The sequence below is a fragment of the Sitophilus oryzae genome, unplaced genomic scaffold (genome assembly GCF_002938485.1).
Source record: "Sitophilus oryzae breed Bouriz unplaced genomic scaffold, Soryzae_2.0 scaffold_1297_pilon_pilon, whole genome shotgun sequence".
In the NCBI taxonomy this organism is placed as follows: Eukaryota; Metazoa; Arthropoda; class Insecta; order Coleoptera; family Curculionidae; genus Sitophilus; species Sitophilus oryzae.
This window is the reverse complement of record NW_022145945.1, coordinates 6,472,582-6,491,332: the sequence shown is the minus strand read 5'-3', so window position 1 is coordinate 6,491,332 and position 18,751 is coordinate 6,472,582. Positions and strand designations below refer to the sequence as shown.

The 18,751-nt window shown below is 31.6% G+C and overlaps 1 protein-coding gene across 1 annotated transcript in view; it reads right to left on the bottom strand.

The window, feature by feature from the left end:
* The window catches only part of LOC115874661 (head-specific guanylate cyclase), a 204,240-nt gene that overhangs the window by 39,310 nt on the left and 146,179 nt on the right, over nt 1-18,751 (bottom strand). Inside the window, exons 10-11 of the mRNA XM_030889880.1 lie at nt 14,341-14,507; nt 14,080-14,223 (exon numbers count right to left, since the gene is read on the bottom strand). Of these exons, the coding sequence (XP_030745740.1) occupies nt 14,080-14,223; nt 14,341-14,507 (311 nt within the window). The remainder of the gene's footprint in view (nt 1-14,079; nt 14,224-14,340; nt 14,508-18,751) is intronic.

Here is an 18,751-nt window from a genome sequence, read left to right as displayed (position 1 = left end):
CATTAATACAGTGGTTCCAACATGACGTATGTTGGAACTCTCTTACATGACTTCATTATGACGCACCAACCCCCCCCCCACAATGAAAGAAATGTTATTTAAAAAATTATTTATATCATAATTATGTAGACTCAGGGAGGTGGACCAATTGCATGGGTCTCCTCGGTCACCTGACCTATCCATTTTAGATTTTTTATGCGGTATGGTTAACAACAAGGTTTACAAAAATACTTATGAATTAAGAGAGGCACTCGAAGAGGCGGAACAGGAGAAGTTTAATTAAGTCGACCGGTCGTTCTGTGACAATAGCTAGAAATTCAGTTTTAAAAAGATGCATTTATGTACTCAAAATAATTGCGGATTTTTTGAACATTTTCTAAAATAACTTAAAGTGTACGTAGTGATATTATTTTTTTGAGTTTTAGTTTGTGTAATCTAAATTGTAAAGAGCCGTTTAATAACATATTTTGTCTTTTTATAAGTTATAAATCACAACAAAATTTAAACACCATTGAAAGTCGTTCTCTAAAAAACGTAAGTAACTTTCACCGGTCAAAGTATCCTGTATGGTCAAGAAAAGTTGAACCAATAATCCTACACGCTTTTCTTCATTTGAAAAATTTTTATTTACAATTTTTGTTTATTTTAATTTACAAAGATTGGATGTAACACAATTTCATATTTCTGATGGCAACGACGATTGAACTTGTTTCCATGGCTAACTAAGTGAAATTAGTCAAGAAAGATAAGAATTGGCTATAACTCAGTAATTTTGTGAAAGAAGCATATTATAGCTTATATTGCTGAAAAGCTTAAAAAATGGCGCTTTTTATGAAGTCATAGCCAACTATGGTTTTCATTTAAAAAACGTATGTTTATGTCATATGTCAAAAATTACAGGTTTTATGAAAAATCGGAGAACACAAACTCATTAGGAATGTGATTATCTACAACTTTTATCTGAACACTTTTTGTCTGAAATAGATTGTAATGGAATTCGGGACAATTTTTAAAATAGCCAAAATTTGTGTTTTTCGAAATATCTAGTAAGCCATGAACTTCTTCAAAAATCTGAAAGGCGCATATTTATGACCCCACAAAACTGCACTTCTTTCCCCATTTAACATCGTAGGAAACTCACCCTGTATAAACAGTTATTTTTTACATCAACAAAACCCACCTCCTTAACAGCACTTAAGAGATATAAAGGGCCATTACTACCGCTTTCCCGTTCAAAATATTCTAATAAGGTTGTGATAAGTATTTTACAATGACATAATTTTTAAATTACATAAGAGTAATTACATAAAAATAAGATGATATGTATATTTTAACACATAATATCAACAGGAAAAATAAACAGAATAGTATATAATCTGTAATCAACTTATCTTTCATTCGCGAACAATATGAAAAATGTCAGTGTTGGAGAAGGGACAATTTATCTCGAACGAACTCACGGCAGATTGTTCGAGTCGTTAAATCAACCGGAGTCGTCCTTAACTGAATGGGTTTTGGTAAGTGACACCATTAGTTTTCGGCATTAGATACTCAACACCTGCAACACTCACCAATCAGAGATAGATGATCGAATTATTTAACAAGAAATAAATCATGAATCTCAAGCAGTTTCCATATTGCAGAATAAAATATTAATTAAAATCTTTACTAATATTTAATATAAAAAAGTTTATTTTTTACTCTATAGTACTATGATAGCCTAAAGCTTCATTCGAACCTCGAAATCGGTGGAATAAATTAGTAGCTTCAATTAGCCGTAGAAGTTGGTTCACCTAATTTTAATGTAAGCATTCAGAACGTCATAATTAGTGGTAGTAATTTACAATTATTGGAAAAAGTTAATACACTTTTGACTTTTCCACTAATTATACATCAAAATTTGCGAGGAATGCCATTTTGGCCTTTGATTATCACCCGTCAAGAAACATTTTGGTTAGAAATCAAAAGTTTATTGTTTTATAAGCTAAATATTATGCTTTTCCTATAGTTGTGTTTTTTAGACATTGTGAATGATCGTAAACTTAAGCTTCATTCAGAACCTCGAAATCAATGGAATAAATTAGTAGGTTCAATTAGCCGTAGCAGTTTGTTCACCTAATTTTAATGTAAGCATTCAGAACGTCATAATTAGTGGTAGTAATTTTCAATTATTGGAAAAAGTTAACAAACTTCTGACTTTTCCACTAATTATACTTCAAAAATTGCGAGGAATGTCATTTTGGCCTGTGATTATCACTAGCGATGGGAACTATCGAATGAATTAGACTATCGAATGGTTAATGAATGAATGATTTCAACTATCGAATGGTTTTATTCGAATAAAATCATTCATTCATTCGTATACTAAAGCATATGTGACAACCTCGCCGTGCGACTAAATGGTTATCGTTGAGCCACGACTATCGAATGCTTTTGATAAATGAAATTTAGTATTCGTTTGATTTTTGTATGCGTCAGTGCATTATTAGTTCTTCCAAATTTTTATAACTTCGCCGTATAAATACTGTACTATTTTTGCGTTTATAAAAATAGTTAAAATAAATGAAAAAAAATTTGTGTGGTTTTCCGTAGTCCGATCTTTCAATTATTTAATTTTATATGGTATATGGTCTATTTTTTAATGGGAAATTTTGAGAAGTAGCAATTTTTAAGAGAGATGAGATGAACTTACAATTAATTTTAAAAATACATATTTGTATTTTAGATGTTTTAATAATATGAATTAGTTGAACTTAATAATCATATTTAAGTAATGTGGTTAAGTAAATGTGCGGTTATCGAACTCAAACTATGGAGTGAGAAAATTAAAATGAAAGTTTTACACGTGCCAATTTAAAAAAAAAGTTAACGATGTTTGTATTGTGTTTATGCTAATTCTCTTACATGTAGTTTTTTGCGAAGAAATATTTCATTTATTTTTTAAAGTAAATGCCAGTAAAAGTAAATATAATTTTTAAATAGTAATATAAAGCACCTAATATAAATAATTTTGATTTCTAATTTTTTATTTATATTTTCCTTCCATTACACTGCATGCTTAGAAAATTAATAAATGTTTATATTTCATGATTTTAAAATTTGTTGTTAATATAACAAATTAGTTCTGTAATTATTATTATTTAATAAACCAACGTTGCCACACATAAAAAATTTAGAGACTATATTATTTTTAAATAGGATCTAATATAAATAATTTTGACATCTAATTTGTTGTTTATATTTTGCTACTGCTTAAAAAAAATATTTATATTAAATGATTTTAAATTTTGGTGTTAATAGGTATAACAAATTATTACTGTTATTATTATTTATTAAACCAGTCTTTGCTTAAAAACATTAAAAATAATTTTCCTACATCCAAAATAACAAGTATTATTACAGTGTAACAACAGAATATTAATAAAAAAAAATGCAGAATATATAGACATACTATCCCTAACTAACTAAAGCCAAACAATAATATTCTTTGCTAATATCAACTAATACTAAAATATGGCAACAGCGCCCTTCATAATGTATTTTCTGTGTAAATACTAGCACCTCAATAAAAAAAATAATGTGTCCTTATCTATATCTGACTCCGCAAAAAATCAAAGATGCCGGCTTCTTTCATAGCATTGCCACCGACCGCTGTCGGGTTCCTCCGAAAGAAACCTACGTCGCCGGGCGACAACTAAAATTCAGTTAATATTTTATTATAATCGGTCCTGACGAATAAATGAATTTCATAAATGAATGAATTTTATAAATGAATGGTTCTTGCTGCCGAATTACTAGAATACAATATTTCAAGGCAGATGACGGATCTATTCGATAATTTTTATTCGAATAGTTTTCAACGAATGTTTTCTTACTAACTATCGAATTATTCGAATGAATTGCAACTATCGAATGTTTCGATAGTATTCATTCGATAGTTCACACTACTAATTATCACCCGCCAAGAAAAATTTTGGTTTGAAATCAAAAGTTTATTGTTTTCTAAGCTATATATTATGCTTTCTCTATGGATACAAAAGACTACCGCAAACTGTTGCTAGGATATTTCATTAATTTTAATTGTGTTTTTTAGACATTGTGAATGATCGTAAACTAAAAAGTATAAAGTGTAATTGAAACCACTAATTTATTCCACTAATTGGTAGGTTCTGAATGAAGGTTAAGCGATACTAATTAAAACTTTAGTTTATTTATTGTTGCCAACCAACTGGAATTTAAATTTCACGCTAGCGATTCAAGTGGTAGCTCTGCTGTAAAATATGTCAAGTTGCCACATTTATTTATTTATTTCCTGATATTGTCATTCGTTTTGATACTTTAGTTTCATATTACGAGTTTTTGGTTTGGTTTCTGGATTAAGTTCATCAAGGTTAGGGCCATTTTTACCCTTCTGTATACTGTGTATGTATATTTTATATAGAACCAACCCTACCTTGCATTCAGCTACATCTACGATTACGTAGTTGAAGTACGCTTGAATTTCCAATAGACCGCTGATTTTATTAGACGAAGCGATTGCCGCTAGATGGTGTGAGCATCTAGCTCCCTCCCTCGTTGTAGTAGTACATTAGGTACTCAGGTTGTCATGTCGAGGCAAGAGGCAGTGTTGCCAGAAATTTTCGAGCGAATTCCTTCAACACCCGGAGCATTAAAAAACCTTCATATTCTTTCAACTTCACAAAAAATTCCAGATCTTGCGAAAAATTACCAAATTTCCTGTATTTTACCTATTTCATACTTAGGAGAATTTTTTAAAAAACTTATTTCTGGTAATTTTTGGACACTGGTATTTATATAAATTTTTATTAAAAAAATAACGCGATCAAAAATGCTATGGTAGATACTCGATAAAAGTATTATGAAGTATGTTTCAAAAAATTCATTGCTTACAATGACTGCTCGAACCGAGAATAATTAATCGTGCAAGACGCAATACTCACCTGACTTATTAGATATACGTTTTCCGTTTACCTATTTATTTGTTTTCAACATCAATAACTTTGGTTTAGTTATGGTATGTGTGTAGGGGAAACCGGGGGAATTCCGTGCACGGGGGAATACCGCGCACGCCGCTGTAGAAAAAACTACAACTAGTAATACGCAGGTCTGAGGCTGGAAGTGTTGTATAAGCCATATGAAGTTTGCTCCAAAAGTTTGGAATAATTGCCGGCAGTCGTTAACCAATATGGAACATTTTAGTGCTAGATGAGTTTTTCATCTTTTCGGCAATTTAATCGGTTGATAATTAGTAGTTCCTGTGATTATTAAAAGCAACTTGATTTTATTTCCACTTACCAGTGCACCTATAAGTGTTATTGCAAGCGATCACCAATAAAATGTAAGTACTTTTGCTAAAATAAATTTTTAGTTAAAAAAAACGGCTTCCGGGGAAATACCTCGCAAAAACAAAACTTTTAGTTTATGATGCCCAGAACATACCAAAGGGCATCAGAGAAAGGCAAATGGTCAGCGGATGCACTTAAATCAGAATTGGAAATTATGAAAGAAAAAAGAAGAGAGAAAAGAAAAAAAAGAAGCAAGTAATGTAAATATGAAGGAAAAGAGGAGAGACAAATGGCAGAAAAGAGAAGCAAATATTGTATTGATTTTCGCAATATTAAGTTTGATGACGATGATACTGAACCTGAGAGTTATTCTGAAAGCGAGCTTTGTGTTGATGATCACTTAGACGAAGTTGATTCTTTCCCAACCCATGAAGATGACATCTGTTTAATTTGCGGAGAGTTTGGAAGGGACAACGAGGTCTGGTATCGCTGGAATTCCTGCTCAAAGTGGGTTCATGCTGCTTGTAGAGGAAAGGAGAAAGGAAAAATCTACCTTTGTGACTACTGTTGCTAGGTAACAGTTTATTTTTTATATAAATATCTGTGTTAGAATGTGTTTTTTATGTTAATATACATTAATGTATCTTTACTTTTGTTCTCACTATCATCTTTTTTATTATTTGTGTTATCTATATACCTATATTTTATGTACAATAAAGTCTTAGTTAAACTGCCTTAAAATACCTCAATGCGTGCCGTTCCCCCAGACCATGCGCGGTATTACCCAAAAGCCCGGGTAATACCGCGCAGTTACACATTTTTATTTTTTTGTGTTAATAGGTACAACAAATCAAAAATGTTTAATTTTCGATGTTGCAATAGTTTGTATATTGTATCAATACTCTTCATACAAAAAAATACCCCATAAAAAAAATTAACACCAATCTAGGAGCAATTTTGCTAATGTGCGCGGAATTCCCCCGGCTTCCCCTAATAAGGCGTGTTGAAAGATAAAAATGTATCTATTAATTTTTTGTTAAATCTTAAAATCCTTCGAAATGCGGACTTTTTGACAGACACATTGCTTTAAAATAAGACATCTTTATTTAAATTGAAGAAAATATATGTAGGAAAAACAATAAATACTCCTACTACATATTTTAACAATTTTTATTGTGCAAAACTACCAGAAACCTTCATATTGGCTCATTTTTGGATAAAAATCTTTCAGCCCTTCCATCAACAGAATTTGGCTTTAAAATACTTCATATCGAAGGAAATCCTTCAATTCTGGCAACACTGGATCGAAAGATCCAGCAAAGTCGTCCTGGTGATGGGAATAAATCCCCGAAACTGATGAACGGATGAACTTACAGTAATTAGCACACCTGTAGGGGCTAAGGACTTTTTTAACGCTTTTGTTTACTATGAATATTTTATATAGAACTCTAACTTGCTTTCAGGCTTTTTTGCCTGCTCCATCTCCGGTTACGTAGGTGGGACAGGTTTGAAACTTATTTTATTTGCTTGTTGTTCTGTATTTCAAGTAAATATTTATTTTCAATTTTCTAATAACATTTCAGCCGGTGTAAATATAGTTTTAAAATTAGCATGGGGCTAAACAAAAACGGAATTTAAATAAAACAAAATACAAAAATACTACGAGTTTGTAAAGAAAGGTTCTCGTAAAAGGTTTTAATAAAATCCAGTTTATTATTTTGCTTCACAATGGGCATATTATAGACGTCTTTTATATTTTCCCGTTGTGGCCGTTTCAAAAAAGAAAAATTAGAAGAATATTAAATATTTTAATCCAGAATTACTTCTACTTATTTTGCTATGAAATTATAGCTATAGTCTTTACTGTGGTTTTGTGTCTTCTGTTCTATCAAATTATGCATAGCGGCTTGTTTTAAATTGGCTAGACATTTTGTTGATGAGCAATCGCTTGGTATTAATACCAATAAACTTCGGAAAGTCCTTAAAAGTTTTAATAGTTAGTACGGTTCATTATTACATTTTAAAGTTCGATAATGTCTTTGCAAAATCGTAGTTCTTGGTATTTAATAACGTTATTAATTGGGCTTTTGGTTAAATCTTGTTTTAGTTAATTATAAATGACAAAGAATTTTGTTTAGCTATATTAATATATAGGCTGTACTTAAACTGCCGTTAAACGGTAGCTTACTAAAATACCGTTAATAGGTATGACGTCGTTGATGAGACGCACTTGACGGTTTTATGAAATATAGGAATTTTATAAGGACTAACCAACGCTATCCACCCCACCAAATAACCAACTTAACCAACGCAACTAACCTTGACACTTGTAAAAAAATATAAATTAATAAAAACCAACCAACCCCACCAAATAACGAACTAACCAATGAATTAACACCCTCCAAATAACCACGCTAACTAACCCGCCAAATAACTAAACCAATCCAATCAAAAAGAGTGAAACCAATACAATAAGATCACACTATAAGCACAGCTATAAGCAAAAAAAATATAAAAAAGTCTTGGTCCCGCGTGAGAATTGAACCACGGACCTTCCGCTCACGAAGCAATAGCTTCAGTCACGGACCCACAGGTGCTCTTGCAAAATGCCTATCGCTAGGCATTACTTTCCGCCGACATCAACGACGTCATAATATCTATTAACGGCATTTTAGTAGGCTACCGTTAAACGGCTGTTTAAGTACATCATAATATATATTACCCGAGTAGCATTTTTAGACACAAAATCGAAACAAAATCTCTGCTGAGAAACATAGCGAAACAGTTTCGTCACATTTTTGATACATATGTTTCGTAACATAAATCGCTTTTTGTTTCGAAACATTTTACCAAAATATGGTTTCCCTACATAAGCTATAAACAGATGTGGCTCACATTTAAAAAGATTTCGTATCCGTTTTGTGCTTGAAAAGTTTCTATAATTTATTTGATATTCTGTGTGAAATATGAGAACCTTACTTTAGTTTATTGTTTGGATTTTGTTCTGCAGTTTTTGCAATAAAGCATTCTTTATGACATTATTTGTTCGAGAAAACCTAAAAACAAAGATCTTAAGACAAACAAAATATGGCGGAGGTAGACATTGTTGATGGTTGTTTTTATTTTGACATCCACACACAGATATAGACTATTTTAGTTTGGTATTTTGTTTCTTCACCTTTAGAAACAGTGGCTGCTGAAAACGGGAACATCTTGGACACAAATTACAGAACATGTTTCGAAAGATTTCCTCTAAAAATCTTGATTCCGCATCAAAACATTTCAGGAAACGGCTAGTGCCACCACATTGAAGACACATGTAATAAAGCCATATAAAATATATAGGTTTTGAAAATGTTTTGTATTTGTAGCATACCGTTTCCATTTTGTGTCAAGAAACAGAGACACGATTATTAGAAACATTACCTAAAAAGTATCCAAATATGCTATTTGGGTAAGGAAAGTGGTAGAAAAAAAAGCGGAAGGAAAGTGGTAACGATCGAAAAATTGGTAAGCCCATGAGGAAGTTGAGATGGGTCTTTGGGCTAGAAGAACCCCATCTTCTCATGATATTTTGACGACGTTTCGAGCACTATGAAACTCCATCATCAATGGCAAAAAAAGCGTCCGATTTAAATAAAATTTGGTACGTCGATAGATTGGATCAAGGCCAACTTAACCCTGTACGACACGTGTCACTGTGACATTTAGTTTCAACGTAAGAAACGTCAAAAGTTGATGTCGTTCGATCGCGACCAAATTTGGTGGGTAAGCTATGTGAGCGACGGTGTACACGGTCCCACCCTGCAAAGTTGGATACAACGTTTTGTTTACATCTTCATCAGAGTGGGACTAAGGATTTGATATTGAAGAAAAACTTGGCTCGATTTCGGCATAAGGACAGTCTACAGGATGATGCCCTCGACGTTTCGAACCGATGCCTCTAAATGGACGAAATCATCAGAATTTTTCTGTTAATTATATGTAGATTGGAATAAAACTCGGCACGTTGATAGAGGTATCCGAATGGTGACCTGAGACGGACAAACGGTCATTTTAATACAAATTTTGTGAAAGTGAATCAAATTAATTATTAATTTTTAATTTATTGCTTTTTCGACATTTCAAACTACTTTTTCAAACATGTCCTTCAATTTAATAGCTGTTTCACTTCAAATATGGGCACATAGTGCACACACAATTGTTTTTCATAACATTATGTTGCTTACTTTTGAGAAACTATTTTACTCTACTATAAAATCTTTACAATAATTAACTATTATCCAGGGTGAATTACAAAAATATTACGTCAACAAAATGGAAATCGATTATTTTCAATAGAAATTGCATTATTATGGCTAGTACTGTGAAAAGAACTGTTTATTATGCACTTTTTGAGTCGCACCTCAGATATGTCCTTCCATTCTGGGGTACGTGTTGTGCGACTCAATTTGGTAGCATTTTCAAGCTCCAGAAGAGAGCTGTTCGATATTCACTTGGACTAAACAGTAGAACTCGTTGCCAGGACTTTTTTTAAAAAAATAAATATATTAACTCTTCCTTCCTTATTTATATTTGAATCCGTTTTCCTAATACGTAAGCATGTATAGGCTTCTCAAGAAAGGCCATCTCACACTTATCCACTCAGAAACGCGGAGCAAGATCTTTATCTACCTACCTCACGCTCAGAGTTAGTTAAAAGTTCAATATTATACAACTCGAAAAAAATGCAATCACCTGCCAATTGAAATCAAATCAGTTTCTTCATTTCGCAAAGCATTGAAATCTTATTTACTAGACAAGGCTTTCTACGCCGTAAATGACTTCTATTTTGATAATCGAATTTGATCTTTTAAACTTGACTGGTTTAATGTTTGCTATTACTATATTTACTATAAACTTACTAAATATTTTTGAATATTATTTTAATTTTTTTTATTCTTTGACATTGTAAACATTTATAAATGTTTATCTTAAACAATAAGGCTGACAATGTTTTTTTTGGTTACAAATTGAAAAATTTTTTGACAATAAAGGCATTTATTTATTTTTTCTTTTTGTTTATTTATCGTCAAAAATAAAGAAGGCGTTTTATAAAATTGTTTATAAGTATCTAAAATACAATATAACTATAACTTAATAATACTAAATCTAACAAAAATATCAGAGTATTAAGGAGTTCGTTAACATTGTGTTTATTTTGCTAAAATATATTTTCTTGTATAAGTAAGCATACAACGTTTCGTAGTTCAGAAAGAAGACAACTTATAATTAGTTAGTCCATTAAAAGTTAGCATGTGAAATAGAAATGCAAAAGAAACATTCTGACAAGTTTTCCTTGTGGAATATAAATCCTTTCGCAGAATCCCACGCCCGAAACTTTGAGAATGGATATTTTTGGATGGATTACGTGGGATTTTGGAAATAATAGATATGTATTAAGACTAGGCAAAGAAAGTGGCCAAGCTTAATTGAGTGATTGCTGAAAGTCAGAAACTTTTAGAAAGCTTAGTAGTCAGAAATAACTTTTTTAGCAACATAATAAAAAAACTGTCTAAGCAAAAAGTTTTTGTAACAGAAACTAAATGGAGCTACTAAAATAAGTTAATCAGGAACGGTTTGATTATGACATAGTAAATATTAGGGTTATACTAAAAGTTTATTAACAAAGATCGTGTATGATTATTATGGCAAGGGCCGGACATGGTCGCAGTGAATGGAGAAAACATCCCTAAAGGGGCGGCCATTAGCGATGGGAACTATCGAATGAATTAGATTATCGAATGGTTACTGAATGAATGATTTCAACTATTGAATGGTTTTATTCGAATAAAATCATTCATTCATTTGTATACTAAAGCATATGTGACAACCTCGCCGTGCGACAAAATGGTTATCGTTGAGCCACGACTGTCGAATGCTTTTGATTTTTGATAAATGAAATTTAGTATTCGTTTGATTTTTGTGTGCGTCAGTGCATTATTAGTTCTTCCAAATTTTTATAACTACGCCGTATAAATAGTGTGCTATTTTTGCGTTTATTAAAATATTTAAAATACTAAAATAGTAGTTTTTTTAATTGACGATTGAGTGCGTGTGGAGGTGGTCAAAATTTTTCCGAAAATTTGTGTGATTTTCCGTAGCCCGATCTTTCAATTATTTAATTTTATATGGTATATGGTCTATTTTTTATTGGGAAATTTTGAGAAGTAGCAATTTTTAAGAGAGATGAGATGAACTTACAATTAATTTTAAAAATACATATTTGTGTTTTAGATGTTTTAATTTTTAATAATATGAATTAGTTGAACTTAATCATCATATTTAAGTAATGTGGTTAAGTAAATGATTATCGAACTCAAACTATGGGGTGAGAAAATTAAATTGAAAGTTTTACACGTGCCAATTAAAAAAAAAGTTAACGATGTTTGTATTTTGTTTATGCTAATTCTCTTACATGTAGTTTTTTGCGAAGAAATATTTCATTTATTTTTTAAAGTAAATGCCAGTAAAAGTAAATATATTATTTTCGTAATATAAAGCACCTCATATAAATAATTTTGGTTTGTAATTTTTTATTTATATTTTCCTTCCATTACACTGCATCACAAACTGCATGCTTAGAAAATTAATAAATATTGATATTTCATGATTTTAAAATTTGTTGTTAATATAACAAATTAGTTCTGTAATTATTATTATTTAATAAACCAACGTTGCCACACAAAAAATTTAGAGACTATATTATTTTTAAACAGGATCTAATATAAATAATTTTGACATATAATTTGTTGTTTATATTTTGCTACTACTTAAAAAATGTTTATATTAAATGATTTTAAATTTTGTTGTTAATAGGTATAACAAATTATTACTGTTATTATTATTTATTAAACCAGTCTTTGCTTAAAAACATTAAAAATCATTTTCGTACATCCAAAATAACAAGTATTATTGCAGTGTAATAACAGAATATTAATAAAAAAATGCAAAATATATAGACATACTATCCCTAACTAACTAAAGCCAAACAACAATATTCTTTGCTAATATCAACTAATACCAATATATGGCATCAGCGCCCTTCATAATATATTTTCTGTGTAAATACTAGCACCTCGATAAAAAAAATAATGTGTCCTTATCTTTATCTGACTTCACAAAAAATCAAAGATGCCGCTTTCTTTCATATCATTGCCACCGACCGCTGTCGGGTTTCTCGGAAAGAAACCTACGCCGGGCGACAACTAAAATCCAGTTAATATTTTATTACAATCGATCCTCACCAATAAATGAATTTCATAAATGAATGAATTTTATAAATGAATGAATTTTATAAATGAATGTTTTTTGCTGCCGAATTACTAGAATACAATATTTCAAGGCAGATGACGCATCTATTCGATAATTTTTATTCGAATAGTTTTCAACGAATGTTTTCTTACTAGCTATCGAATTATTCGAATGAATTGCAACTATCGAATGTTTCGATAGTATTCATTCGATAGTTCCCACTACTAGCGGCCATCACGGTCTTTCTACAAAGGAGCAAGGGGAAAGACACCACCTATCTGGTGAGCCTGATCCAGGGTCAGAACTTCAATGTAAGAACATCGAGTTGGAGAGTCATCAACTCGAGGGAGGAGAGTCATGGTCAGGTCCTCACAATAATTGACTTCAAATCCAAGGAGGCAATAGAGAAAGAGGGACATATCCTCTATTATAGATACGGGACAACACCGGTATCAAGTCTAAGGAGAGACCAAGTTAAAGAGATGGAGAAGAGGTGGAGAAAATGGAGACAGCCTCCAGCTCACGGGTGCCTCAGCCGAAGGCAAACTCCTCGACTGTGAAGGGCGGCACGGAGGGCCAAACTCCAACCGTGGAATGGAAATCCTCGTGTACCCTCGGAGGAAGAACTGTTGTCAGAGGAGGATGGGAAATACCCTGTCCCCTCTACAACAGAGGTGTGATGGGTTATAGACTGTGTGATGACTCAAGGAAGGGACACAAACACACACAATAGATTTTTAAGGTCGCAGTGATTAACCCCCCCTCTTACTCATTCTACATTCTACATGATTATTATAGAGGGTGGACCTTGAATGAATGGGACTTGAATGAAGTGCAAATATTTTTATAAGATGAGATGAAATCTATTTAAAAAATTTGAGAGTCACCGGATTTTTTCTGTATTTCCAACCCTTTTATTACGGCTTTTATTTAGTTACGGCACAACTATGGTAATATCCAGAATTAAGAAACTACTAAAAACGTACGTTTTCTAAAATATACAGGAAAAATTAAAAAAATGCTTGACTTTCAACATCTTCTTTTTGCGAAAAAAACCTCATAGATATGTTCCTGGAGTCGAAATATACCATCCTTGAAAATATTTGTACTTATTTAAGACTAACCCTCTATATTTTTTTATTAAACACTTTTTAACTGTGTCTATGAATAACTATCTGCCAGTGAGGCTGTTGAAATCTTGCAAAACGATTGTATTAAATCTGTGGCTATCTCAAACTCTAAATAAAAAACTGTTTGTTTACATTTTGTTTGTATATGCCATATTTGTTTGTTTGTATATGTTTTGTATATGTGATAAAATAATTCTGTAGCTATTTTGTGTTGATATTGTGCAATCAAATAAAAATTTTACCTAAAAAGTATGATAAATGACGATACGCATATAACCTGTTTTTGTGTCACGTATAGTTATTTTTTTCAAGAGTTATAAAAATCTAAAAAATAGAAATTATAAACTTACCCGTATAGGTTGACCATCATGAGTTTGGTGGAATGCGCAAGTCTCGATCATCCTGAGTGCCATCCAGGCAATTTGTTGAGCATGCGTGTTGGTGTTTTTATGTAGACCCCCAGCTACGCAATATGCATCTCCTATAGTCTCAACCTTATAAGATAAAAAGACATAGAATTAATTCAGAGAGACGACAAATATAACAAAGAAAATTGAAAAGAAATAAAAAAGGAAATAACAAAACTACCGTATATGTTTCATGATACTTACTTTGTAAACATCCAATTGTCCACAGTATGTATCAAATCTGTTATAAATGTCCTCGAGCATGTTTATAACCATCATAGGGGTTGCAGTGGCGCAAATTGATGTGAATCCAACTATATCACTAAATAACATAGTGACATCCACGTGTGTTTTTGCTTCAATACTTTCACCTGGAATTATGAATGAGGTGGGGGTTATAAAAGATACAAATTCGAACAAAAATTTCTTGGTACAATAGCGTATAGATTTGGTGAATTTCAGATGATTTTAAAAATTTCGACCGCAGCGCTCAATACGGTAGAAATCAGAAGTTTTCGGCTCCGTATTTCACGCAGTTCCGATCTTGATCGCATTGAAATATTATTAAAATCGTGGATTTGTCATAATATTTAAGTATTTTAGTTTTTAATTATGTAATTATTGGAATTATAAAACAATCAGGTACGAGGTTTGTGTGATGTAACGGATGTAACGCTGTTTCGGGTAGTAAAAAATAAGTGAAAAAAAATCCGAACTAAACGTCGCTTCGTGTTGTGTTGAAAAAATGAAGAGAGAAACAGAAAAAATGTTAACGCGTAAAGGAGAGCGTAATTAGAGCGTTAGGTTAGGTTGCAATAACATTCAATAACTCAACTTTCCCAGGATATTCAACTCTCATTAAAAAAAACATTTTATAAATGGATTCAAGCAGCTCGAAATAGAATATACTATGAGAGGATAAATTATAATTTCCAATATTAATGGTATACTTGTTTTAATCAACTAGATAGATAAACTAACACCAACAGAAGAAACATACCAAATAACAAAAGAACTAAACGTAAGATAATTAATAAAATATCATAATATATTACATCTACATAAAATCAACAATAAATTATTAAAAACAAATATTTCTTTAAAAACTAACAAACAAATACAGTCTTACGAAACTAGAAGAACATCAGATATCAGAACAGCAAGGGAACTCAAAGAAAAACTTTCACAAAAACTAACAACATAAACTACTACAATATACATGCTACCAAAAGAATTAAGACAATTAAATTATAAAAATTTAAAAAAAAATGTGATAAAATAAACATGATATTTGAGAAAAGCGTATAAACGTAGACGGCATAGACCAATTTATAAAAAAAAGAACACTGCCCTGCTTCAAACTGTTGCAATTGAAGAAGGATGCAACCAACAACTGCCACGAAAATAAAGCTTACTCAATAATATTGTTGAATTGTGTATTTTTAAATAATTGTATATATTTTAGTTAATAAAAATATTATCAATAATCTATACTAATATATAAAATCCTTAAGTGACTGATTAATCACGATCCTGCTCAAGCCACTCAACGTAAGAAGCTCAATTTTAGCATACAGGTTGATTCTAGGGTGTAGAGGTTCGATAAGAAGGGATTTTTCGAAATTCCAGTTCTAAGAGGGTGAAACCACCCCTCAAATATTACAATATTTTTTTATTTAAAAAAACGGTCAAGTTTCCGAAAAAACGCTTAAACACGTATATTTTATTTTGTTTTTTTACATATTTTAAGATTTTTAAAAAATGTATACAGGATGTTTCGAAAAATCTGGTCATTTCCACGATCAAATCACGATCCTGCTTAAAGCGCTTGACGTAAAAAGCTGATTTTTGGAAAACAGATTGACTTTAGGGTGTAGAGGTTCGATAAGAAGGGATTTTTCGGAACTCGAATTCTAAGGGGGTGAAACTATCCCTCAAATATTAAAAAAAAAATTATTTAAAAACCGGTGAGTTTTTCGGAAAAACTCTTAAACACGTAGGTATATTTTATTATGTTGTTTTACATACTTTAAGATTTTTTATAGATATATACAGGGTGTTTCATAAAATATGACCATTGAGTAATCACGATTCTGCTTAAACTGCTTGACGTTTAAAGCTGATTTTTGGCAAACGGATTGACTGTGGGGTGTAGAGGTTCGATAAGGAGGGGTTTCTCGAATCTCAAATTCCAAGAGGGTTAAAACGCCCCTCAAATATTACAATATTTGTTATTTAAAAAACGGTTAGTCTGTCGGGAAAACGCTTGGACAAGCATAATTTATTTGTTTTTTTTACATATTTAGACATTTTATAAAAAATCATACAGGGTGTTCCAAATAGTTGGGTAATTTCTTAACCACGATTCTGCTTAAACTCCTTGACGTAAAAAGCGTATTTTTGGCAAACGGATTTTTCGAAAGTCAAATTCCAACGAGATGAAAGTACCCCTCAAATATTACCAAGTTATATAATAATATCGCCATATTGTTTTTTCTCATGCTCACATAAATGTGAGAAAATTTTATCCAGTTTGTATGTTAATGGAAATTCTTGCTTTGCTTTATCATCGCCATTACAAATGATTAATTCGACGCGAACGAAGTCGCTGGAACACGCTAGTTATTATATAATAAAGTGTTTTCATATATTCGCTATTTAATTGCCGTGTATTTGTATATGCCGGTTGTTTACGATATTTTCCGATGCTGGCAGCACCGGTGGATAATAAAAATACAGCCTTTATAAAACAATATAAAAAATAACATTTTTTATATTAAAAAAATACAGCCTTTATAATAATTTTGTAGCATTTTTTATTTCCTTTAATAAAATTGAATTTAAAAATCTATTTTTATTTAAATTTCTTAGTATTGGCGCCATCTATTTGCTAGGTGCCAAAGATGTCAAACTTCATTTCTTACAGTTTACTTGTCTTGTTTATTAGCGCCATCTATTCGCTATATGCCAAACTTCCTTAATTGCATTTCACTTGTCCCGATATTTAAATTTTATAAGCGCATCTATTCGTTAGATGTCAAACTTCATTTATGACAGTTGGGTTCTGAAACTGAGAACTGAGAAGAAGGTCTTTTTTTTTCTGGGAATTTGGATCTGAGGAAGACGCGTGTGTCGGCGTCCGACAAATTTTCCAGTGAAAAGCACTCTGCATCCACTTTTCGATTTCGATTGCATGGGTATCCGATTTGGAGATTTGAAAACCTTGTAAAGTATGCAATCCAGAGTATAGATCGTATTTGTTTGCTTTCTTTATGGAATGATCACCGTAAGTTTATCCGCCATTTTATATTGCCCTATCTAACTAAATTCTATTTCAGTTATTTGCGTTTGTTATTTCGTTTATTTGAGTATTTAATTACTGGTTTGGATCGGCATATGGTTTGAATATATTTATGTAAAGCTGATTTTCAGACCGTAAGTTGTTTCTTTTATTGAGTATCTGTCCTGAGAACTATTTTTTTAATTATAGAGTAACTACCACATGGTACTCAGTAACTACCACATGGTACTCAGTAATTACCACATGGTATGCAGTAATTATTGTATGTTTCACCCACTTTCATTTTATATGGACCTATGCAGACCTTAAGACAGTTCCTGACATTACAATCGTTCTTTTGGCTGATATCGAAGACTTCTCCTGCCATAGTCATCTGCATCCACTTCTGTTAGTCTGGAGATTACCTAACTACCTGTTTACATCATAAGAAACTATATACAGATAAGTCTCTCTCTCTCTTAAGTTTGATACACAAGGTACGCTTTTATTTTATAATTTTTGAGACAACAGATTTAATAACCTGGTAAATTATCACTATTTATCCCACATATTGTAGTCAAAATTATTTTTATTTAACGTTATAAGTTATAATTTGATTCGTACAGTACACTCTTGCTTAGCTATGATATTTTATATGAAAATTATTAACACGTATTCATTTTAAAGGTTTTTGTACACGACATGTTTCGAAACATCATCGTATTGAGACATACATAAATTTCACCTGTTTTTATTAAGTAGCTTACTTAGTTCAAAGAATACAGTTACTAATTCAAATCTATTTAAAATAACTTGCGGTTTTATTGGGATCACTGTGACTAATTGATGATACTTGTGTTCGTTTTCAATAAATGTTTAATGTAGTATAGTTATTTCTGACTTTTATTCCTGATAAACATAATAGACCCTTAATGCTGTTGATTACTTTATTTTAGCTATGTTGTGATATCATATTTTTCTTTTTGGTTTCTTACTTTACCACTCTCATAAACAAAGTAAGTGGCGCCCTTTTCACTGTCTTTGACCATACCTATTTGAATTCTTAACATCAATATTAAAATCTCTGCAGCCTATAAATTATCATTTTTTTATTTTAATATTTAACAACATTAGAAAGTCACTGTGAGTCAGAAGCCTTACCTACGAACCCAGCTTTCCTCTAACCCTGAGCAACGGATTCTTTTTTTCATTCTATTTGGAAGAACTTTTATATTGTTCTAAAGGTGCCCGGTGGCGTAGAGGTACAGGCTCTCGTCTACCAATCTGAAGGAAGTGGGTTCGAATCGCACACCCGGCATTTCATCAGCCGACTAT